The sequence below is a fragment of the Pogona vitticeps genome, chromosome 1 (genome assembly GCF_051106095.1).
Source record: "Pogona vitticeps strain Pit_001003342236 chromosome 1, PviZW2.1, whole genome shotgun sequence".
Taxonomy (NCBI): Eukaryota; Metazoa; Chordata; class Lepidosauria; order Squamata; family Agamidae; genus Pogona; species Pogona vitticeps.
Window position 1 is genome coordinate 169,407,092 of NC_135783.1, and position 25,068 is coordinate 169,432,159.

The 25,068-nt window shown below is 41.8% G+C and overlaps 1 protein-coding gene across 1 annotated transcript in view; it reads right to left on the minus strand.

The window, feature by feature from the left end:
• The window catches only part of ITM2B (integral membrane protein 2B), a 30,780-nt gene extending 24,921 nt beyond the window's left edge, over window positions 1-5,859 (minus strand). The window contains exon 1 of the mRNA XM_020814950.3: window positions 5,444-5,859. Within this exon, the coding sequence (XP_020670609.3) occupies window positions 5,444-5,617 (174 nt within the window). The 5' untranslated portion in view covers window positions 5,618-5,859. The remainder of the gene's footprint in view (window positions 1-5,443) is intronic.
• Window positions 5,860-25,068: the final 19,209 nt, after the last annotated feature.

The window sequence follows — 25,068 nt, forward strand, 5'->3', positions numbered from 1 at the left end:
CCTTAAGATGATGATGCCAATTCCTTCCTCCTGACCTAACTATGACATGAGGTGACGTATTAATCTGATGTTTGACTGTTGTGGTTAAACTCTGTCTATTAGAGAAAACATCTTTAAATTTTTCTTCTATACTCCTGACTTGATTAATTTGATCTGTACTTAATTGTTCCCCTAGGGAGAGTTCTTGTGTAACTTATAAACAGACCAAGGCTCGGGGCCTAAATCTTCTTCTACCTCTCCCCAAAATACCTCCTGTTCTCTCCATTCTTTTAACAAATACACATGGAATATTCCCACCTTTTTCTTCTTATCTGGCATGTTTATCTCATAATCTACAGGTCCTATAGGTCTGAGTATTTTGTAGGGCCCTTGCCACCTTACAAAAAGTTTGGCATTCTCAGCAGGTAGTAAAAGCAAGACTTTTTGCCCTACCCTGAATTGTCTTGGACTCACGTTTAAGTCATATTGCCTCTCTCATCCTTGTACCTTTTGTAATGGTGTTCTACCCACTTCTGCCACTTTATTCAGGTGATCTTGCATTTCAATCACTTGTTGTACCACTATCTGAGCTTCATCTTTCCCGCTGTCCCATTTATCTTTCACCAAATCTAATATCCCTCTATTATTCCATCCATACATCATTTCAAAAGGTGAGAATCCTGTTGATGCTTGTGGCACTTCTCTAATTGTGAACATCAAACAGGCTCCAGGTCTAGGTTCCATCTGTGTCACTTGGCATTACTTGCAAGTCTTGCAATATTCCTCCACCTCCTTACTTACATTCGGCCAACAATACCGTTATACTATTCGTGGCATCATCTTATGAGTTGACAAATATCCAGCCATGGGTATATCACGAGCTAACTGTAACAATGTCTTTCTCCATTTTTGGGGATCCACCACATGTCTGTTCCCTTCTTGATCTACTTGACACAACAAACCTTCTTGCATTTCAAAACCGGAGTTGCCTTTTACAGTTGTTCCTCCCTCTTGGGCCTCTCTCAGGACTTCTTGTAAAGTAGGATCATCCTGCTGCCATAGGCAAGTTTGTTCTTGCAAGGTATTCTCTAGAAAGTCATTCTCATCCCTTTGTCCTTCGCATGGTACTTGTAAGCATTCTTTCAGTTGTAATAGTTTGTGAGCCCCCACCCAATCACATCCTAATAACGTATCTCTTGTTAACCCTGGCATGACTCCTACTTTTAACTTGGTTAACTCTGTTAATGCTCACTCTGTTCTTTCTCTTTTTGTTCTACAGTTCCTTCACATAGGGATGTGCATAATGGAAACTTTTCTTGTTTTTTGTTTTGTTTCAGAATGTGCCTCTTCAATTTTGTGCATGGCTCTTTTTGTTCACCAGGAAAGAGAGTCACTTTTTGTTCACCAGGAAAGAGAGTTACAGACGTAAAGATAGATGAAGTCTTACACACAATAAGAATGGCCCAAACAGTTCTCATGAGGCTTAATAATAACATTAACATTAATAATAAAATTCATAAAAATGTATGAAGAAAGCAGGCCACAAATCACACCATCTCCGGTGCCTATAGAGTATACAAATGTCAGTTGTATGGGAAACAAAAACAAATGGAAATCTTAGCTCAGGAGAGTACATATGACTTGATAGGAATAACTGAAAATTGGTGGGAAGACTCCCATGACTAGAATACTATAAACTGTTGAAAAAGAAAAAAAATTAGAGAAAGTGAGGTGGAGTTCCAGTATATGTGAAAAATACACATTCCTGCACAGAAATACAGGAGGCAGAAATTGGCTCTTCCATTGAGAGCATTTGGATCAAAAGGCTACTATGCTATCAACTAATGCATTATAAGATTAAGTCACAATGTTACAGAAGTAATCAGTCCTACCATGAACTCAGTTTTACTCTTATTTCCACTCTTACAAGCAGGGGCAGGACTGATTTGTATTTAGAAGATAGACCACCAGAAAGTAAGAAGTATCTCCAGGTAGACTAGGAAAGAATCTTGCCTATTACCCTGGAGAGTCAAAGCTGAAAATACTGGGCTACCTGAACCAATGGGCTAAACTTCCAGAATTACCCATAAATTATACGCAGTAGTGCCTCGCTAGACAGTTACCCCGCATGACACTTTTTTCGCTAGACATTGACTTTTTGCGATCGCTATAGCGATTCACAAAACAGTGATTCCTATGGGGGAATTTCACTGGACGTTTGGTTCCTGCTTCGCAAACCGATTTTCGCTAGACGATGATTTTGACAGCTTCCTCCACGCTTGCAAAACAGGTGTTTTCGGGACCTAAGCTTCACAAGACATTGATTTAAACACCTGATCGGCGGTTCGCAAAGCGGCTTTCCTATGGCCGATTTTCACTAGACAACGACGATTCTTCCCCATTGGAATGCATTAAACAGGTTTCAATGCATTCCAATGGGGAAATGCTTTTCGCTAGACAATGATTTTGCTAAACAGCTATTTCAGTGGAACAGATTATCGTCGTCTAGCGAGGCACCACTCTGTGTGTGTGTGTGTGTGTGTGTGTGTGTGTATAAATATATATACACACACACAGTGGTGCCTCGCTAGACGACGATAATGTCCAAATAGCTGGAAATGATACTCAGCTTTTCTTGTTTGCAAAAGAACTAAAAACTTATTAATACAGTGGTGCCTCGCTTAACGAGTGCACCACATAACGACGAAATCGCATAGCGATCCGTTTTTTCGGATCGCTAATGCGATCGCTTAACGTTTTTCTTATGGGGCACAATTCACTTTGCAAAGACCAGTAAGCATTTCGCTTACCGATCTTCGCAAAACGAAGCCCCGACGATCAGCTGTTCGGCGGCCAAAATGGCCGCCGGAAGCCCGGAAATGGCCCAAAATGGCCGCGCGCAGCGTTTTCGCGCCCTCGTTAAGCGAGGCGAGGGCGCGAAAATGGCTGCCGGCCATTACAAAGCTTCGTTGAACGGTGAGTATTTGGCTCATTTGGAACGCATTAAACCATGTTTAATGCGTTCCAATTGAAATCCCTGCCCCGTTCAACGATGCTTCAGCATAGCGAAGGTTAATCCGGAACGGATTAACCTCGCTATGCGAGGCACCACTGTACATAGGATACTGTATATTGTATCCTACGCTTCCACCATGGACCTAGGGTTATCACCCACCTTTGTCTTCATATTATGCACAAGGACCACATGGCTTTAAACTTTTTTTTATTAGAACCTCATTTAAAAAGAAACTACTGGGCAACTCTTAAATTGTACCTGGATGAATGTGCATGTCCATTTAGATAACAGAATTGTGCTGTGGTCCAATAAGCTCTCAGCCAAAAAGCCAGTTGTTAGTTATAGAAAAAGATCTAAAGCAGAAAAAGTAACTTTTTTACTTCACGTGTAATCTGACAAGGGCTGTGATGGTAAAGATGAGAGCCAGATATGGGCAGAGCCAGTAGCTTTACTATTTCTATGGGAGTTTTCTGTAGGATTTTGCAACACTGTTGGATTACCTGCTGAGCTCATCAGTTGCCCTCTGTGCCATGCCATCATTGTGTGCCATACGAAATTAGACCTCAAGCTATCAAGATTTCATACTCTCAGCCACTATACCAGATTTTATTTCCAATTTAAGATGAAATACCATCTTGTCTTAAGCAATCTGATTGGGCAATTTGAGAAGAACAGTCTTCTCAACCAATCTTGTAGTAGCATCTCATTATCTTTTGCTCTCTTCAAAGTTAATGCAATTCAACTTCTGAACCATTAAATCAGACTGCTTAAGATAAGAGATCTAAGAATAACATATTTGAAAAATTGTTGCCTCTAGATGTGGACACAGATATACATGATTTCAAATCAAAAGTATGAAGTCCATGCATCCTATTTGCATCATTGCTGTTGGAATCTACGTGCTACAATCCATCTAGATCTATAGCTGTAGCTAAATTATCAACTTTAAAAGGCAGAATCAGAGGAAAATACAGTACAAGAATGTTTCTAATTCCTATCTTACAATTGTTAAAACTGAGGGATGGCATGTCAAAACAGGGACTTCTCGGCTCTTGCCCCCCCCCCCCAACTTGGAACACCCTCCTATAGAGATCCGCCTGGCTCCGACACTTTTGGCTTTTCGGCGCCAGGCAAAGACCTTTCTGTTTAGCCAGCATTTTAATTAAATAGTATCCTTTAGCTGGCCGTATGAGCAGGAGGATTTATTAATGATAAATTGTTTTAATATTGGGTATTATTTTAATGATTTTAAATGTGGTTTTAAAAATTTAATATTACTGTAGTGTACTGTATCATTGGTAATGCCGCGGCTAAAAAAATCTGGTAAATAAATAAGTAAATAAAACTGAAAGTTTATCAGGTTTATCAATGGGCTAAATCTGAGAAATTACTTTCAGTTTTAACAATGGTGAAATTGTTAATCTGACTGGGACATGTGGAAGCTTAAATCTCATCTGTCTGCAAATAAACTCCTCTGAAATCAACTGTACTTGCTGAAGTCTAGATATATACAGCAATGCACCATAAAGCTCTTGTGAACTGTTTGACTGAGTACTAAATAATACCCTAACTAAATCAGGAGTTTCATACAAGCAATTACAATTGCTACAAGAGCCCTTGAAGTCTGGCCCTGTTTACAGAAAAGCACCTTTCATTTGCCAAATAAATTTGGAGAGGATCAGACTGCAACAGGTACGGGCCACAAACAAAACTATCCCTTCGTGACTGATGGCCTCCCTGCAGTTAATTTTAACTTCAGCTATATATCCAGATGGGATACAGCAAACGGGAGGAGGAGGGGAAGCAAAGAAGAAGGCGTTTTGCGTTCTAAATGCCAAACCTGGCCCTGGTCCAAATGCTGTCTGGCTAAAATAAAACCACCAAAAGTGAAAAGAAACTACGGTTTTAAAAGCCTGTTCTCCTGTCAGCCATTTTAGATTCCTAAGGTGAACCGAGCTTTGCAAGAAATCCGGAACAGCAGAACCGAGATCTTCGTCTAGCAGCTACTCAGGGAACCGCCGCCGAGGAAAACTTAGCAGCAAGCACAGCCGCAGGGTGTCTCTGAAGGCCCACGGGCCTAAGGCATCCCACCCGGCCTGACAGGAGGTGGCCCCCGCCCCGGTTTCTCCTCAGGATCACAGCCAAGGGGGGCGCCGCCTCCTTTCTCCCAGCCCACCGTGAGAAACTCCCCCCCCCGCGAGCGGGGTGGGGGTGGGGCTCCCCCTGCCTCGGGGGGGGGCGCCTCTTTCTCCCCCTCCCACCCAAACAGCGGCGCTTTCACGCAGAGGAGTTCCTCGCCCACTTCCCACCCGCACCCGGAGGCCGCCGTTTTCGGAGCGACCCTCTTCCTTCCCGCCTCCCCTCGCGTTTCAACTCCTCGCCCGGTAAAACAAACACATAAAAATGGAGACACATCCGCTGGGGCACCTACGGCCGCCGCCTCCCCACCTTGGCGCCGGGGGGCAAAATGAGCACGTGGCTGCTGCTGCTGCTGCTGCTGCAGCCGCTGTTCCCCTTCTCGCCCCTGCTCTCGCTGCCCTCGCCCTCGCCGCCGTCCTCCTCCTCCTCCTTCTTGGCGGCGTCTTTCTGCGCCAGGGCCGCGTTAAACGCCACCTTCACCATGACTGCAGGGAGTTCTCGACGAAGACGGAAGGATCGGGGGTCAAAAGCGGGCAGCTGCGGGCGACAGAAAGGCGATCCCAGCGGGGGCTTTCGATTCGGATCAGCTCCCTTCTCGGCGCGCACTGGAGGCAAAAGCAGGCGCTGAGCTCTCGCTCCTGCCTTCCCTCCCTCCTCCGCCTTCGCTCAGGTGCCAAACCGGTCCAACCCAAGGCAGAGGGGGGGGGGCTGCGCGAAAGACGCAGAACGTGGAAGAGGAAGGCTGCAGGGAGGGACAGCTTTAAAAAAAAAAGGAAGACGCGGACGAAGCACTTGCAACGGCAGGGGTCAAAGCAGGGGCCCGCCCACGATGGTTGGAGGGGCGCCGCCGTTCACGCCTGAGCAGGCCCTCCCCGCAGGACGCCCCCCCCCTCCGGCCTCCGCCGAGCCAAAGAGCCGAGATTTCACCCTCGCGCATGTCCCACCCCCTTCCGCGGTGACGTCATGATTGACAGGATGAAGTAGCCCCCCCTTAGACCAAAGATCTAATGATGGCAAAAATACTGAAATATATTAGACAAGCTAGATCGCAACACCTTAGAACTAAAACATTTCCGGTACTTTGTAACACCTTGATGTGAAGTTCAGAACCCCTCTGGAACCAGAACAGAAAGGACCAAAGCAAGACATCCAGAGCAAACCAAATGGCCTAAAATCCCGGCGGCTCTTCTACAACAGTTCTACAACATCTCTCATATGTGGCTAAATAGCAGCGGAATGTAACCAGCTATGAAATCCGCACAGAAGAAAATTTCTGGTATCTGTTTTGGGCAAATCATCATTTAAAAAAATGACCTGGAATGCCAGCTTCCAGCTAAAAGGACAACCCACCCCCCTTAGTTTGACTGGATAGGAATTAGGTCACAATCCACAGAGCCTCAAAAGACTCCATATTTTAGTCATTGTGGTATCCAGTCTTTAAAAATCTGTATTCCAGGAAATGGCTTTTTGTGCCTGCTAGCAAAATCAGTCCACCAGTCCTCCATGACTCCATGGGGGAGATAATATAAACCATAAAGCCTCATTCTGCCTACAGACGTGGGTGTGGGGATTTTGCATGCAAAGCATTACACTCTAATTATCAGCTTTATCATTTCTCAGGGTCCCACAAGTTCTAAATCTTCCAACCTAATTCCTGTTTCTGCACCAACATTAAAATTAATTAATGGGATGTGAACTGACACTAACAAATTATTGATATATGTATGAAGCAGCTGAAATAATAGCCTTCCGATGATATATGAAGCAGATTTTTAACTTTTAACAAATTTAAGAGCTCTCCTCATGGCTTCTGTTACTATTGTTGCTCCAGCCATTTGCTGTGGAGGTTCAGCAGACAGAAGAGCTTGGGAAGCGTACTTCCTCTTTCTGCTCCCATTGGCTCCTATTACGGTGGTAACCCAGAAGCTCTCAATCTTGTATCCAGTATGAATCCTCTGTCTCCAATCTGAATTTACAGAGAATCTGCTGAGAATTGAGCAGTCTATTTTAAGAATTGATGGAACACCTGATCAAATATTTGATCTTACTCTATCTCCCCCAGTGCTACAACAAGTGTTAAGAGATACTCCTATGATCATTGTCCCAGTGACTGAGTTTAGAATGAAGAGAAAGAAAAGTGAAACCATGGATCACTCACTAAAGGACAAGTTCCTCAGTACTAAGGGTGACAATCCCCTTCATGGGTTGCTGCCTTGTCGTGGCGAAGGGACTTGAGTAATTCAGAGAAGCTATGGGCTATGCCACACAGGGACACCCAAGATGGACAGGTCATAGTGGAGAGTTCTGACTAAACGTGATCCACCTGGAGCAGGAACTGGCAAGCCACTCCAGTATCTTCACCAAGAAAACTCCATGGACAGAAACAAAAGGCTGAAAGATATGACGCTGGAAGATGGGTCCCTCAGGTCAGAGGGGGTCCAACATGTTACTGAGGAAGAGTGGAGGACAAGTACAAGTACTTCCAGAGCTAATGAATTGGTTGGGCCAAAGCCGAAAGGACGCTCAGCTGTGGACGCGCCTGGAAGTGAAAGGAAAGTCTGATGCTGCAAAGAAAAACAATGCATAGGAACCTGGAAGGTAAGATCTATGAACTTTGGTAAGCTGGATGTGGTTAAACAGGAGATGGCAAGAATAAACATTGACATCCTGGGCGTCAATGAACTAAAATGGTCGGGAATGGGCGAAGTCAATTCAGATGATTACCATATCTACTATTGTGGGCAAGAATCCCGTAGAGGAAATGGAGTAATCCTCATAGTCAGCAAATGAGTGGGAAAAGCTGTACTGGGATACAATCTTAAAAATGATAGAATGATTTCGATATGAATCCAAGGCAGACCTTACAACATCACAGTAATGCAAGTTTGTGCACCAACCACCGATGCTGAAGAGGCTGAAATTGACCACTTCTATGAAGACTTAGAACACCTTCTAGAACTGGCACCAAAGAAAGATGTTCTTGTCATTATAGGGGACTGAAATGCTAAAGTAGTAGTCAAGAGATAAAAGGAACAACAAGTAAGTTTGGCCTTGGAGTCCAAAACAAAGCAGGACAAAGGCTAATAGAGTTTTGTCAAGAGAACAAGCTGGTCATCACAAACACTCTTTTCCAACAACACAAGAGGTGGCTCTACACATGGACATCACCAGATGGGCAATACCGAAATCAGATTGATTATGTTCTTTCAGTCAAAGATGGAGAAGCTCTATACAGTCAGCAAAAACAAGACCTGGAGCTGATTGTGGCTCTGATCATCAGCTTCTCATAGCAAAATTCAAACTTAAACTGAAGAAAGTAGGAGAAACCACCGGGCTAGTCAGGTATAATCTAAACCAAATCCCTTATGAATACACAGTGGAAGTGAAGAACAGATTTAAGGAACTCGATTTGGTGGACAGAGTGCCTGACGAACTATGGATGCAGGCTGGTAACATTATATAGGAGGCAGCAACAAAAACCATCCCAAAGAAAAGGAAATGTAAGAAAACAAACTGGCTGTCCAACGAGGCCTTACAAATAGCAGAGAAGAGAAAGGAAACAAAATGCAAGGGAGATAGGGAAAGCTACAGAAAATTGAAAGCAGACGTCCAAAGAATAGCAAGAAGATACAAGAGGGCCTTCTTAAATGAACAGTGCAAAGAAATAGAGGAAAATGATAGAAAGGGAAAAATCAGAGACCTGTTCAAGAAAATTGGAGCTATTAAAGAAACATTTTGTGCAAAGATGGACATGATAAAGGATGAAAATGGGAGGGACCTTACAGAAGCGGAAGACATAGAGGTGGCAAGAATACACAGAGGAATTATATCAGAAACATTTGGATGCCCCGGACAACCCAGACAATTTAGTTGCTGACCTTGAACCAGACATCCTGGAGAGTGAGGTCAAGTGGGCCTTAGAAAGCCTGGCTAACAACAAGGCCAGTGGAGGTGATGGCATTCCAGTTGAACTATTTAAAATCTTAAAAGATTATGCTGTTAAGGTGCTATATTCAATATGCCAGCAAGTTTGGAAAACTCAACAGTGGCCAGAGGACTGGAAAAGATTAGTCTACATCCCAATCTCAAAGAAGGGGAGTGCTAAAAAAATGCTCCAACTACCGTACAATTGCACTCATTTCACACACTAGCAAGGTTATGCTCAAAATCCTACAAGGTAGGCTTCAGCAGTATGTGGACCGAGAACTCCCAGAAGTACAAGGTGGATTTCGAAGGAGCAGAGGAACTAGAGACCAAATTGTTAACATGCGCTAGATTATGGAGAAAGCCAGAAAGGTCCAGAAAGACATCTACTTCTGCTTCATTGACTATGCAAAAGCCTTTGACTGTGTGGGCCACAGCATACTATGGCAAGTCCTTAAAGAAATGGGAGTGCCTGACCACCTTATCTATCTCCTGAGAAACCTATATGTGGGACAGGAAGCACCACTTAGAACTGGATATGGAGCAACTGATTGGTTCAAAATTGGGAAAGGAGTACGACAAGGCTATATATTGTCCCCCTGCTTATTTAATTTATATGCAGTATAGATCATGCAAAAGGCTGGACTAGAGGAATCCCTAGTCGGAATTAAGACTGCCAGAAGAAATATCAGTAACCTCAGATATGCAGATGACACCACTCTGAGGGCAGAAAGTGAGAAGGAATTAAAGATCCTCTTAATGGGGGTGAAAGAGGAGAGAGCAAAAAATGGTCTGAAGCTCAACATCAAAAAAACTAAGATCATGGCCACTGGTCCCATCACCTCCTGGCAAATAGAAGGGGAAGATATGGAGGTAGTGACAGATTTTACTTTCTTGGGCTCCATGATCTCTGCAGATTGTGAAGCAAACATGAAATTAAAAGATGCCTGCTTTTTGCGAGGAAAGCAATGAGAAACCTAGACAACATCTTTAAAAGCAGAGACATCTTTTTTAAAAAAGAGACATCTTCAGCCGATCTGTGGCTCGAAGCTGATGTGCCCTTAGTAGAATTTCAAGTGTGGCTACATGCATTTCGTTATTGGTTAAACGTGGTCTATCCCCCAATAACCTGTGGCTACCTGTATTATTTGCTGAAATATGTCTTTGCCAGCTCATGGAATAAGGGATTTACAGAAAAACTATATCTCTCAGGCTTCTCTATGGATTTCCTACTGAGACAGCCTCAAGGTAGTATTAAACCAATACTTAACACAGTGGTGTCGAACTGTGGCCCTCCAGATGTTCTTGGACTTCAACTCCCAGAAGCCTTCACCACCACCTCTGCTGGCCAGGATTTCTGGGAGTTGAAGGCCAAGAACATCTGGAGGGCCGCAGTTCGACACCACTGACTTAACATATCAAACATTCAATATTCTATCAAAGTTTCAATATTCAAAGATTCAATTACCTTCAATATTCTCTAGCTCGTGCAGACAGGACTTGTGTTTTGACCTAAATTTTAACTTCCCCAAGCCAGCTAACTACTTATACCAAATTACTGCACCAAGATACCGAGTTGCCTTTTTAAGGGCTAGGTTTAATTGCTTTCCCTCAGCCCTTTTAAAATGACATTTGAATAACACCCTGTAGCGAACAGTCCTGCCCTCACCTGTCCGTCACCGCAGAACATTGAAGAAGGAGCCTATGAGGGGCCAGGAGGTGGAGCCAAGGGGGGACGGAGCTGGATATAAAAACTGTTGGATAGAGTCTGGGAGAGAGAGACCGTGTGTAACTTGAAAGTGTCTGGAAAGTGAGTTAAAGATCTGTAAGAGTCTAGATTGAAACAGAGTTAAAAGAGTTTTAAAGTTATATCAGATTTGATTCAAATACACGTGATTGGGAGTCTATGATTTATCCCATAAATATTCATTGTTTATTTACTTCCCATACCAAATAAAAGACATAAGTTTAGAACAGCACACTTGTCTCCATACTCTATTGATATTAAAGCATTAATATCTGGTGGCAGTGATGAAGAAAGAGCGAGAACCTCGTGAAGGCCTTGGGGGCTAGGGACTTAAGAGGAGATTGCCACAAATTGGTGACTAGCAGCGGGATCCGATTTAATCCAGTAACGCCTAAAAACAGAAAGGTTCCCAGAGAAGAAAAATATATTTTAGTCAGGGGATCTGAAGTGGACGGAGTGGGTAACTTCCTAGAGCTTTTCAGGGGGGAAAGTTTAGTGGGGAGGCTCCTAAGCTCAGATCGGGGGGCTAAGATAGGGATAGGCTCTGAGGAAACCATTTCTGATGTAAGGGTACCTCAAGAAAGGAAAAGACCAGTTGGCTAGCCTAGCTTGTCCTGAGCTCAAAGGAGAGAGTTCTGAGGAAGCAAAGCGGAGGCCCAGGTCAGAGAAGCGGAGGTGTTTCAAATCAGCAAAACCTGGAAAGAGTTAAAGCTGATATTTCTGTTTATTCTGGTGGCTAGAGGCAGGGAGAAACTTTGTCTCATGCTAAAGGCCTGGCTGGGAGCCAGAGAGTCAAACCGAGTAGAGTGGTGCCTCGCATAACGAGCGCACCGTTTAACGATGAATACGCATAGCGATGCGGATTTTGCAATCGAAAAAACAATCGCATTGCAATGTTTGAATAGGGGAAACATTGCATTGTGATGATCGGTAAGCGTTTCGCTTACCGATCTTTGCATTGCGATGTTTTTTTTGTGATTTTAAAAAACTTATTTATTTATTTTAAAATTTGACAAGAAAACAAAAAAAGAGAGAGAAAGGGAAAAAAAGAAACTAACCCCTAAAACTGACCCCACCCCCCTTTGGAGTCCAGGACTCCAGCTTCATTAACCTATCTGCTTCCCCAATTTCATTTCCAGTATGTGCTAAGTGAGTATCCATACATCATAAACTTTGCCCTACACTCCTGTCTTCTTCTGGGCCCAAGAATATATTAGTTCCCAGCTTTGTTTTACATAGTCTCTTGGTTGTTCCCGTAATGCTTCTGATAGGGTGTCCAGTTCTGCTATGTCCCATAGCTTCTTTAGTAGCTCTTCTGTCGTTGGAAGCTCTTCAGTTTTCCATTTTTGGGCCCAGAGTAGTCTAGCTGCTGTGAGTATACATATAAGACAATGCTTCGATTTATTATCATTAATGCCTGATATGACATTCAATAATGCCATTTCAGGTTTTATATCTAGTTTCTGCTGGGTAATTTCTTTTGCTATATCCCATACCTGTGTCCAATAATTTTTGACCTTTTCGCATGTCCACCACATATGATAATAGGTTCCTGCATTCTTTTTACACTTCCAACATATGTTGCTGCTGCCCTCTGATATTTTTGCTAATCTTACAGGTGTGTAATGCCATCTATAAAACATTTTAAGGATATTTTCTCTAAGATTTGCTGGTTTCAGCATCTTATAGCTTTCCACATCTTAGTCCAATCATCAAGATCCACACTGTATCCAAATTTTTTTGCCCATTTTACCATTGTCTCTTTTGCCCTCTCATCCTCTAAATCGTATTCTACTAAGTATGTATACATGTTTTTTATTATTCTTTCATCCGTATATATCCACAATCTATCCACTTGTACTTTACCCTCAAAGAACCCCACCATCCTATCTTTTTTATATCTTGATTCTAGTTTTGCCATTGACCACCAATCGACAACTATACCCATTTTCTCAAGCTCTTGTTTGTCTTTTATCTTCTGCTCATTTGTTAACAGATTTTCATATGTAGTTAGCATTCCTTTCTGGTTCAAGGTTTTTAATGTGAACGCTTCTATGGGTGCCACCCACAATGGTATTTTCTCATAAGTTTGTGCTTGAAATTTTTGCCATACCATCCCTAGGGCCTTCCTAATAATGTGTTCTCTAAACTGTGAGTGTTCCCTATATTTCCCATACCATACATATGCGTGCCATCCCATCTTTAAATCGTGCCCCTCTAGTTTCAGAAGTTTTTGATTTTCTAAAGTTATCCATTCTTTAATCCATGTCATCGCAGAGGCCTTATAATATAATAACCAGTTCGGCAAGCCCACTCCTCCCCTTTCTTTCAAATCTTGTAATAGTTTAAGTTTTATTCTTGGCTTCTTAGATTTCCATAAAAAAATTGATGTTACTCTGTCCAAATCCTTGAAGTATTTAAAATTTAATAGTACTGGGAGATTTTGAAACAGGAATAGGAGTTTAGGTAAGATCATCATTTTTATTGCTGATATTCTTCCCATGAATGTGAGTTGTAGTTTGTTCCAATCCTCCAGATTTTTCTGAATTTCTTTCTGCATTGCTAAGTAGTTATCTTTCATTAAATTGCTTGGTTTTTTTGGTGATGAGATGTGTTTTTTTGGGTAAGCCTGTCTCAATAGAATCCATTTTAAATTAGGATTTCTGTGTAGTTTATGAGATGAGCCACCATGGCTATCTCTTATCTAGTTACTAAGGAGAAACATTCCTGGTAGCCAAAGCATTTCTGTAGCTCTCGTGGGAATATGGGGCGTGACCTGTCCAGAAGTTTCTTGCCCTTGGGAACTCTGGGAAGAAGAAGCGATGGAGAGGGAAAGTGGAGTGTGTTCCATCATGGATTACAAATATGTTTCCTCTGCCATGGACTGAGGGGAAACACCTGGATTGCATCTACAACAGCTTGTGAACCCAGGACACGTGAGATGGACTGTTACCCTTTATATTAGTTAGCGTAGTTTCATTTCTTTATTTTTCTAGCTGGAGTGGGGGAGGAATTATCTGTGCCTTGTATTGAAAATGTACCAACTAAACATTTGGTTTCTTTACTTTAACAACTTTTATTAATAAAACAGTAATGATTGATTTCTATTTAGAAGCATTGTTTCTTGTTCAGACTAGCTGAGGAATATTAATTGGCCTTATATGTTCGCTACCAAAGATTTCTAGAGCCCAGATTAATCTGAGTATATCTCATGGTTATGTCTGTGTTGGCTATTTGGCTTATTAAAGGAGTGTGGCTTTTGGAGAAGAAGGAATAGACAAGACCCGGCTGAGATCCCCTGGGCTCTACTCAGCAGTATTGTGGTTTGTCTGTCTTTCGGATCCATCCCATTCTCCGGAACCCCGCGAACGTCTCCTTGGAGATATGGGCGGTGTTTTCGCATGGTGGCAGCAGTGGGATGGAACGCGTGCTTTAGTGTGATTTATGGATTTATGGTGTTTGCTTTGTAAGTGAAGCTGCAGGCATTCTTCCGGAAGCCTTGGCTGAGGGAGTGCGTGCATGCTGACAGGCTGTAAATTAGCCAAATTGCTTTTCTCTTTCCAGCTAAGGATCTTCATAAAGACTTAGCTACAGCGAAGTCTGATAAGAAACAACGCTTAGATTTTAACAGACATTAAAATCTGTTTAATTTGGCTATGAGTGGGCATTTTCAGGCAAGGTAGCGATTGCCTCTTTTGAAGCTCCAGGTAGGGATGTTTTATGGCTTGCCCTCACCCTACAGTTTAGGCTGCAGGAGTGGGGAGAGGATTTTTCCTTTTGGAATTGATTGGCGTCGGCATTGAATGAGGCTTGTATGGAAGGAGACGACTTTCTGCAGTTGCCTAGTCAGCGGTTTGTAACTCAGAGAACAGTTAAGATTGGAGGGACATCTGCTGGTCAGCCTGGCATTACAGTAAAAAAAGCTTTGCATCAGGAGATTTTGGAGGCAGTTGAGCACAGTGTTTTGACTCGGAGCGGACCTAAGCAAAGGGTCAGTTACAGTTCTCCACATCTACGAAGGGAATTGCAAAAGGGCAATTTGATGGCTGAGTTACCACCTGAGGGAGAGGACCTTGCCTCTGATTCAGATCAGGCTGAGGACATGGAGGATACCAGCACGGGGGAAGTGCCAGATAGAGGAAGGCCTGATGAAGCAACAGGAGCAGCAGCAGCAGGTGCTGCAGGGCAAGACCCCAATCAGAGTTTGTCAGCAGTGGACAAGTTAACCCTGATGTTTACTGATTTTGTTGCATGTCACTCTCAATCTATTCGTAATCAGGACCTGTCTGAGAGATTACTAAAGGAGTACAGACAGATGAAGACTGCAAATTTAGAGGCTGAAAGGAAGGAAAAGGAAGCTTTTAAAAAATCCTTAGCTAGTGTTGACAGAAGTAACCTGCCTTATTACCACGATGGCCAAGATGTCTTAGCATTTTTGGAGCTATTCGAAAAATCGTGCAGAGACCTTAATATTCCTGAGGACTGGTATGTTAAGTTAATATGTACTCAGTGCAGTGGTCAGCTTGCCAACATTGTAGCTAAATTAACTGATGAAAGAGTGGAGTGGCGTGTTTTCAGAGAGGCAGTGAAGAAAAAATATGGTTTTACTCCTGAGATACTTCGTCAGAACTTTAGAAAATTTAAAAAACAACCTAATGAGTGTTATTCTGCATTGGCTGATCGGTTAGAGCAACTAGGAGATCAATGGTTGGACTCATTAGGCGTTAGAACCTTCAAAGATTTGAGAACAGTGATGTACATGGAGCATTTTCTTAGTTTGGTACCTACAGAGATAAGGAGTACTTTGTTGGAGAAAGACTTCAAAGACCTGCAGGCCCTGGCCTTAAGAACTGATGAGATACTTTCCTTTAGGAAGCCTGAACCAGCTGTTAGAGCAAAGACTGCTCCAGTGGTCCCTAAGAGACAAAGTCAGCCTGAAGTTAGAAAGTCTTTTTCCCAAGACCCCAGACAAAGTTCATTTGGACCACGAAGGAGCCTAGCTCCTAGCCAGAGTAAAACACCTCTTAAATGCTATGAGTGTGGTGGCTCACATCTGCGACGTGATTGCCCAAGGTTGAATGTGCCAGCTAATCAAGATAAGGAGCCTGTTAGAAAAACTCCTGTCCCAACTCCACGCAGAAATAAAACAAGTACTCCCAAGATGGCGTATGTTAGTTCTGAGCCAGTGGGAACTATACAAGCGCCAGCCACCAGTACTGCAACTTCTGTGCCTAACCAGTCACGTATTAGGCCTCCACAGAATCCAGAGGGAGTTAGCACATCTGTAACCCCTTCTCAAGCCAGTGGAACACAGGCCAAAGTAAACCACTATGTGCCTAGAATTTTGGACTTACAAATTGCTTCAATTTCCTCAGAAATTGTAAAAGAGACTGCATCAGGAGAGAGGTTTTCTGTTATGGACCCTGAATGCATAGTGCCAGATGCGCAGAGGGACTGGGCGACCCGCTCGTTCACTGAAGTAGTCTTGCTGCACACACCAACAGGCGATATGGCTTTGAGCGCTTTTCGCAACTCGGGTGCCGACATTTCTTCGATAAGTTGACAGTTTCTAGACCCCACCTTGATTCTGAACAATCTGAGTTGTCCAATAAAAACTTATGGGTGTACAGAGACTGAGCAGAAGTTTGTTCCTTTGGCATATGTAAAAATTACTTACAAGTCCTGGTCAGATTCAAAACATATCCTAACCCATGAGGGAAAACCTGATTTCCTGCTTGGAAATGATCTTGCCTTTTTGGATCACATGCAAAGTCAAAATGCAGCTTCGATACAGGTAGTCACCCGTTCTCAAAGTAGGGAGATGCATGATCCTGAACTGGAGCAGGAATCCACTGAGGATAGCTCAGATGGAGACCTTACCCAACAGCAGCCTCTTGTGACCGAACCCGATAATGCAGCTACAACTGAAACTAAAATACAGGAGGTGATACCAAAGGGATCAGAGGACTTTAGACTGAAGCAACTTAATGATCCCTCTCTAGCTTCTTTGAGGTCACAAGCAGACAACTATGCTGAACGTCCTGCACAGCAGCAAGTTAGCTTTTTATGGGGTGAAAATGGACTGTTGTATCGAGAGTACTACCCCAAGTCCAATATGGATGCCCAACCTATTCAAACAGTTAGTGGTGCCTTCTGAGTATAGACTAAGAATTCTAGAAATGGCTCATGACCATCCTTCCAGTGGGCACCAAGGAATACAAAAAACCCTCAAGAGAATTTCTCAACATTTTTACTGGCCTGGTGTTTCTAAAACTGTAAAGGACTATGTCAGTTCCTGTGACTTTTGCCAACGAACAGGCCATCAAACCGACCAGGTGAAAGCCGATATGCAAGTTATGGAAGTTCCCGACCAAGTGTTCAAGTATTTGCAAATGGATGTGCTAGGACCATTCGTTCCTACTAAAACCAAGAAGAAGTACATCATTACTTTCATCTGCTCCGCTAGCAGATGGATAGAAGCTTATGCTATTAGCAACCTTACAGCTACCACCATAGCTAGAATCATCGTTGACTTGTGTTCACGTATTGGTGTACCATCCAAGATCACTTGTGATCAAGCAGGAGCTTTCACAAGTGAACTCATGCGTAAGATCTGCGAGATAAGTGGAATAACCCTCAGTTTCAGCACGTCCCATCATCCTCAATCTCATGGTATGGTGGAGAGAGGTCAACAAACTTTGCTTCAGATGATTAAAACGTTGACCCAAGTATATGGAAACATCTGGGATGAACTCTTGCCTTTTGCTTTGTTTGCCTACCGTAGTTCAGCACATTCTTCACTTCGTGGTTTTTCCCCAAGTGAGGTGGTCTTCGGAAGAAATCTACAAGGACCATTGGACCTCCTAAAATCCGAATGGGAGGGTGTGGTTAAAAGTAGTACTGCCCCAGTTGCTGATTTCGTCAGAAATCTTCAAGAGAAACTCTTGGCTGTCCAGGAGTTGGCCAGAGACAACTTGATGGACGCCCAAGCCAGCCAGAAGTTCTACCACGACAAGAGATCCAGACACAGGGGATTTTCTGTGGGTGATTTGGTACTGGTTCTGAACCCACTCAGACCTTCTAAGTTAGAAGTTGTCTGGGAAGGTCCAGGAGAAATTGTTCAAAAAATGGGAAATGTCAACTATCTTGTCAAAATGTTGGGTTCTAACAAGAAACCTGTTCTTTATCATGTCAATAGATTGAAACTTTACAAGGATAGATCTGCAATGGTTTTTCAATATCATGCTGAATATTTTCATGCTGCAAATGAACCCATTGATATGTTGTCTGAATTGCAAGATGCAGGTACTTGGTCTGACAATCTTGTTTTAACAGGTACCATTGATCAGAAGGAAAGGTTGTTCCAGATCTTAGAACAACACCAAGATGTGTTCTCAGATAAACCGGGTTACACCAATTTGGTCAGTCATGTGATAACTACTGAGAACAATACCCAGCCCATACGGTCTAGCCCATATAGAGCAATTGGAAATCATGCTACCCAGATTGAACAAGAGATACAAAAGATGTTATCTTTGGGGGTGATTGAACCGTCATTCTCCCCATGGGCTTCTCCAGTGGTTCTGGTGCCAAAACGAAATGCTATGGGTGAAATTCTCGAGGAAGTAAGATTTTGTGTGGATTACAGAAAGTTAAACAGTGTTACAGTTCCAGATCCTTACTCATTACCTAGAATGGATGGTTTAATTGAACATCTTGCTAAAGCTAAGTTTATCAGCATTCTCGATCTAAAGAATGCGTATTGGCAGTTAGATTTGGCCGAAGATTCACGAGATAAGACTGCTTCCATCACGCACGTGGGAACTTTTCGCTTCCGACGTTTGCCATTTGGTTTGAAGAACGCTGCTGCTTCATTTCAAAGGATGATAGACAAACTTTTACAAGGTTTACCTTTTGCAAGTGCTTATCTTGATGATGTTGCTATTTTCAGTTCTGATTTTGATTCTCACATGTCTCACATTGAAACTGTTTTGTCCAGACTTCAGCAAGCAGGGCTAACAGTCAAAGCCAGCAAATGTCAATGGATGCATGGGAAAGTCATGTACTTAGGTCATTTGATTGGACAGGGAGAAATTCAGACTCTGCAAGCCAAAGTACAATCTATTAATGATTGGCTTATTCCAAAAACTAAGAAACAGGTACGCTCGTTTTTGGGCCTAGTTGGTTACTATAGAAAATTCATTCCTGATTTTAGTCATTTGGCTTCGCCTCTGACAGAGCTTACTAAGAAGAGACAGCCTGTCAAGGTGAAATGGACTCCAGAGTGTCAAGGTGCCTTTGATGCTTTAAAAGCTAAGATTGTGAATGCACCCATATTGAAGTCCCCAGATTTCGACAAACCATTCGTTCTACAAACAGATGCCTCTGAATTAGGACTTGGAGCCGTTTTGTTACAGCAAGGAGAGGATGGGAATCTTTACCCTATTTCCTACTTCTCTAGAAAACTCTTGGAGAGAGAGAGAGAAATTACGCAGTACCTGAAAAAGAGGCTCTTTCTATATTTTGGTCTCTAAATTTACTTAGACCTTATCTATGGGGGCGTAAATATACACTTCAAACAGATCACAGAGCTCTAGTTTGGTTGCAGAAGATGAAGTCTCACAACCAAAAATTGTTGAGATGGAGTTTAGCATTGCAAGACTTTGATTTTGAAGTTCAACACATTCCTGGAAAATTGAATGTTGTGGCAGATGGTCTTTCTAGAATGTACGGTGAAGATTCTTATGAACCTGAACGTTGAAACAATGTATTCAACAGTGTGATGTTTCAGTATTATCATATTTGCTTTGTAGTTGAATTTTGATATATAACCAGTTAGTTACTTTGCATTACTTTTTAGTTACTTATACTTGATTACGAAAAATTAGATCAGATTAACTTCTCTGAATTTTATTTGTAATCACGGGGGGCATGTGATGAGATGTGTTTTTATGGGTAAGCCTGTCTCAATAGAATCCATTTTAAATTAGGATTTCTGTGTAGTTTATGAGATGAGCCACCGTGGCTATCTCTTATCTAGTTACTAAGGAGAAACATTCCTGGTAGCCAAAGCATTTCTGTAGCTCTCGTGGGAATATGGGGCGTGACCTGTCCAGAAGTTTCTTGCCCTTGGGAACTCTGGAAAGAAGAAGCGATGGAGAGGGAAAGTGGAGTGTGTTCCATCATGGATTACAAATATGTTTCCTCTGCCATGGACTGAGGGGAAACACCTGGATTGCATCTACAACAGCTTGTGAACCCAGGACACGTGAGATGGACTATGTTACCCTTTATATTAGTTAGCGTAGTTTCATTTCTTTATTTTTCTAGCTGGAGTGGGGGAGGAATTATCTGTGCCTTGTATTGAAAATGTACCAACTAAACATTTGGTTTCTTTACTTTAACAACTTTTATTAATAAAACAGTAATGATTGATTTCTATCTAGAAGCATTGTTTCTTGTTCAGACTAGCTGAGGAATATTAATTGGCCTTATATGTTCGCTACCAAAGATTTCTAGAGCCCAGATTAATCTGAGTATATCTCATGGTTATGTCTGTGTTGGCTATTTGGCTTATTAAAGGAGTGTGGCTTTTGGAGAAGAAGGAATAGACAAGACCCGGCTGAGATCCCCTGGGCTCTACTCAGCAGTATTGTGGTTTATCTGTCTTTCGGATCCATCCCATTCTCCGGAACCCCGCGAACGTCTCCTTGGAGATATGGGCGATGTTTTCGCAATGATCACTCCTAAATATTTAATTTTTTTCACCGCCTGAAAGTTTGAATTCCGTGCTAATTTTTGAACATCTTCTTTCTTTATGTTTTTTGTCATGAATTTGGTTTTTTGATAGTTTACTTTAAATCCGGCCACCTGTCTGAAAGCTTCTATAATTTCCAATAACCCTTCCAGAATTTCCAAAGGGTTTTCTAGTATTATCGCTAAGTCATCTGCATATGCTTGTAGCTTAAATTCTTCTCCTCTAATCTTACAGTAAGTCCTTTAATTGCTTCATTCTCTCTAATCTGCTTGTTAAGTATTTCCAGTACTAAAATAAATAGTAGGGGGGGATAATGGGCAGCCCTGTCTTGTTCCTTGTTCAATCTGTATATTTCCAGTTAGGCTTCCGTTAACTTTTATCTTGGCTACTTGCATAGTATATATTGCCTTGATTGCTTGGAAATATGTTCCTTGGAGGCCCATTCTCTTCAGTAATGATAGCATAAACTCCCAGTTTACATTATCGAAGGCTTTTTCTGCATCAAGGAAGATTAGCATCATTTACTTTTCAGGATTCATTTCGTAGTATTCCAGTATATCTATTATTGTCCTTATATTGGATGATAGTTTCCTTTTAGATATGTAGCCTGTTTGGTCTTTGTGTATTATTGTTTCAAGCACCTCCTTTAGTCTTGTAGCTAGAATGGTTGTATAAATCTTATAATCAACATTTAGAAGAGAGATCGGTCTGTAATTCTTAATTAGTCTTTTATCCGTGCCTTCTTTATGTATTAACGAGATGTGTGCTTCTTTCCAGGAATTAGGCATTTCCCCTTTATTTTGTATATCTTCAGTTAATTTCTTAAATTGTGGACCTAAGATTTCTTCAAATGTCTTGTAGTATTCTGCTGGTAGTCCATCTGGACCAGGGGATTTACCGCTTTTCTGTTTCTTCCATGCTTCTCCGATCTCTTCCATTGTGATTGGTTTGTTCAGTTTCTCCAGTTGTTGATGATTCAATCTCCATTCTGGAATATTGTCCCAATAGTTTTTTTGTTTTCCTTCTTCTCCTTCTTTTTTCTTGTATAGTTCAGTGAAAAATTCATAGATCTCCTTTTCGATCTCCTTTTGTTTATAAACTTCCTTCCCTTGCTTATCCAATATTGCCGTGGTCCTTGTTTTCTCTCTCTCCCTTTTTAGTCTATATGCTAACCATCTTCCCGGTTTGTTTGCATTTTAAAAAAAATTGCCTTGCAAATTTGATTTTCTTCTCCATCTCTTCCTGTTCTAGTAAATTAATTTTATGCTGTAGAATATTTATTTTGTTAAGCAATCCCTTTTTTGTTGGTGCCTTCTTGAGCTCTGCTTTCTCTTTCTTTAAAGATGTTATTAAGGTTTGGTATTGTTTCTTTCTTTCTTTTTTCCTTTGTACATTGAATTCTATTGCGTGTCCTCAAAAGTATGCTTTGGCTGCATCCCATATCATTGTCATTCCTGTGTCTTGAGGTTTGTTAGTTTGGAAAAAAAGGTCAACTCATTTTTTATTTTACTTACAAAGTTCTCTACTCTCAGCAGTTGCGTGTTAAGTCTCCAAAATCCACTCCTTTTTCTCTCCCCTAAGGTTAGCAGTACTGGATTGTGGTCTGCATATGTGTTTGGTAGAATTTCTATATCCTCTGCTTGGTGTATAGCTTCCGCTGATATCCAGCAGTTGTCTATTCTTGACCATGATTAATGTCTGTTGGAGTAGAATGTATAGTCTCTTCTGTTTGGGTTCCTAAGTCTCCATAGATCGATTAGGTTCAATTCTTCTGCCATTTCAAGGAACACCTTGAGTATCATATCCCTTGACTTTTTCCTCCCATGCCGAATTTCTTTGGATGTGTCTTTCTCTTTATCAATTATTGCATTAAAATCTCCCATAATGCATATTTTCTGCTCTGGCCTTTGCAATAGCTGGTTCTTTAGTTGTGAGTAAAACTTGACTTGTGCTTCGTTCGGTGCATATATGTTGACCAGCAGGATTTTTTCTCCTTCCTTAGAAATTTCTACCATTAATAGTCTCCCTTCTTCGCCGGTAAACACTAATACTGGCTCCAGCTCTTTTTTGATGTACAGGGCCACTCCTTTTTTGTTTTGTTTGTTTGAAGCTATAAAGACTTTGCCCAATTTTGGATTTTCTAACATTTTTTTTTATCTTTTTCTCTAATATGGGTCTCCTGAATAAATATAATGTCCATCTTGGCTTTAAGAAGTTTGGTGAATATTTTTCTTCTTTTTTGGGATGAGTTAAGTCCTTTGACATTTATGGAGAGGAGCTTGATCTGTCTATACATCTTGCTGATCTTTATTACCTTTTTTTATCTTTTTGTTTCTTCCCCTTTCTTCCCCTTCCTGGAGATAAACTTTGACTTCCATCCCCTCTTGCTACTTGTCCTTCCTCTTCCTCTTCTTCCTCCTCTGATTCCTCACTCAAAAGTTTTAGGTCCTCTTCTGATAGGTTCAATTCATGCTTCATTTCCCTCATGAAATTCCTGGCTTTCATCTTACTGTTAAGGTTAAATCTCCTGGATTGGAAATTCAGAAGCAGCCCTTCCGGGATCCTCCACTGGAACGATATTTTCCTGTCTAGTAGTATCTTAGTTAGGAAGGAGTACTCTTGTCTCTTCTTTCTCACAGTCCAAGGCACTTGTTTGAGTATATTGATTTTAATTCCTTTTATTGTGAGTTCTTTTTCTCTGGTTACTTTAAGAAGTTTTTCTTGCACTGTTCTCCTTAGAAATTTTATGTGGACCTCTTTTGGTAGGCAATTGTGCCTGGTATATGCATTGCCAACTCGAAAGATTTTTTCCACCACTTGGGAAAATTCCTGTCAGTCTATTCCTGTTTGCTCAGACAACTCTTCGGATATTAATGTCAGCAAATCTTCTTCTGTTTCTCCCTCTTGTTGGACCACATTCTGAATTCGTAGGAGATAAGAGGCTTTTTCCATTTCTAATGTTGCAAGACGTGCTTGCATCTCATCTCTTTCTGCTTTCATCTCTTGTATCTCCTTTTCCATCTTTGTCAATCTGTGTTCTGTCCTCTGGACTGTTTCACAGAAGGTGTCAATCTTCTTATTAGTGCTTTCTGAACTTGCTTTAGTTTCCTTCCTGAATTCCTGCATCTGTTCCGATAGCTGTTTAACGATGTTAGTTTGAATATCTTGTAAAGCGGATTTAAAAGATTCCTGATTAAGTAATTTATGTAGATTTGTGGATTGACTAGGGGAATCATCCCTTTTAGAAGAAGTGCTCCTGGTATTCATGTTGATGTTTCAATTACTTCCCTGTCACACAAACCTAAAGTAGTGGAGGATTTTATCCAAACTTGGTTCAAATCAAATAAGGACTACCCGCCTAATTACACAAACCTAGTACTTTCCTCCCCCCAAGATATTTCCAGTTTATAGTTCCCCTTTTATCAGTATGAACAGATATCCAGTTGCTCACAAGTTAACAGGACCCGGTTTGACTACAGTAAAAAATAAGGAGTTCTGAATATATGTTCCAGGGTCAGCCACTAGGTGTCTCAGTATCTTAAACTGGGCTTAAGAACATAACCAAATCTTCACCTAGAAAAGGCTGGCAAGTTGCCCAAGGCCAATTTCCAGGCTTAATTTGTATAAAAGGGGGATCTTCTGTTCTTGAGAGCATCAGCAGAATTTTAAAAGTTGGTATTTGCACAGTTTGGCATCAATGCTAAGCATTTGAGGCGGAAGTTCAGGGTACTGACAAAGAAACCTGAAGAATCCTACTCTCAATTGGGGGCAAACTTGATCAAATATCTTAACAAATGGCTTCAGCAGGAAGGAATTTAAATGGTACAAGATATTAAGAACATCATGGGGCTAGAGCAGTTCTATTCACTTCTACCTGGAGACCTGAGGTACCTAGTGAGAGATAAAAAGCCCAGGAAACTGGAGGGGTCACAGATTTTATTTCACATATAAGAAAACCAAGTTTTTCTGAGGTAAAAGTGGGGAGGAAAACCTGGGAGGACAGTAAAAAGAATCCTAAGGGCTACTTCAAGAACCAGCAGGCAAGTGGCGGCCATTTGTAGGCAAGCCCATAGAACTAAGCCAGCATAACAACAAGAACTGGGGAGGGAGGGGAGATAAAACCTTTAGTCCAGAACAGAAAAACTTCAGATCTTGTTTTGGATGCGGAGAGAAAGGCCATTTCATTTCACAATGTGCTAAAGCTAAAGAAGGGGGTCAAAAGGCAAATTTACTCAAGCCTGAGTCAGTATGATGAGTGCAGCAAAACAAAGTTACCTCAGAGAAGGGCGAAACAGTAACTCCTGATACAAGTGCAGCTAGGGTCAGGGACAGCAAGCAGGACAGCTGCATGAGGCTGAGATTCTCCATTGCTATTTAATTGAAACCAACCAGGAGCTGTTTAAAAGTTCTGGAGACAGCATTTACATAAATGAGACAAAATGTATGGCTCTGAAAGACTCTTGGACTGAAGTCACTTTGTGCCATCCAGACATAATCCCTCCAGAG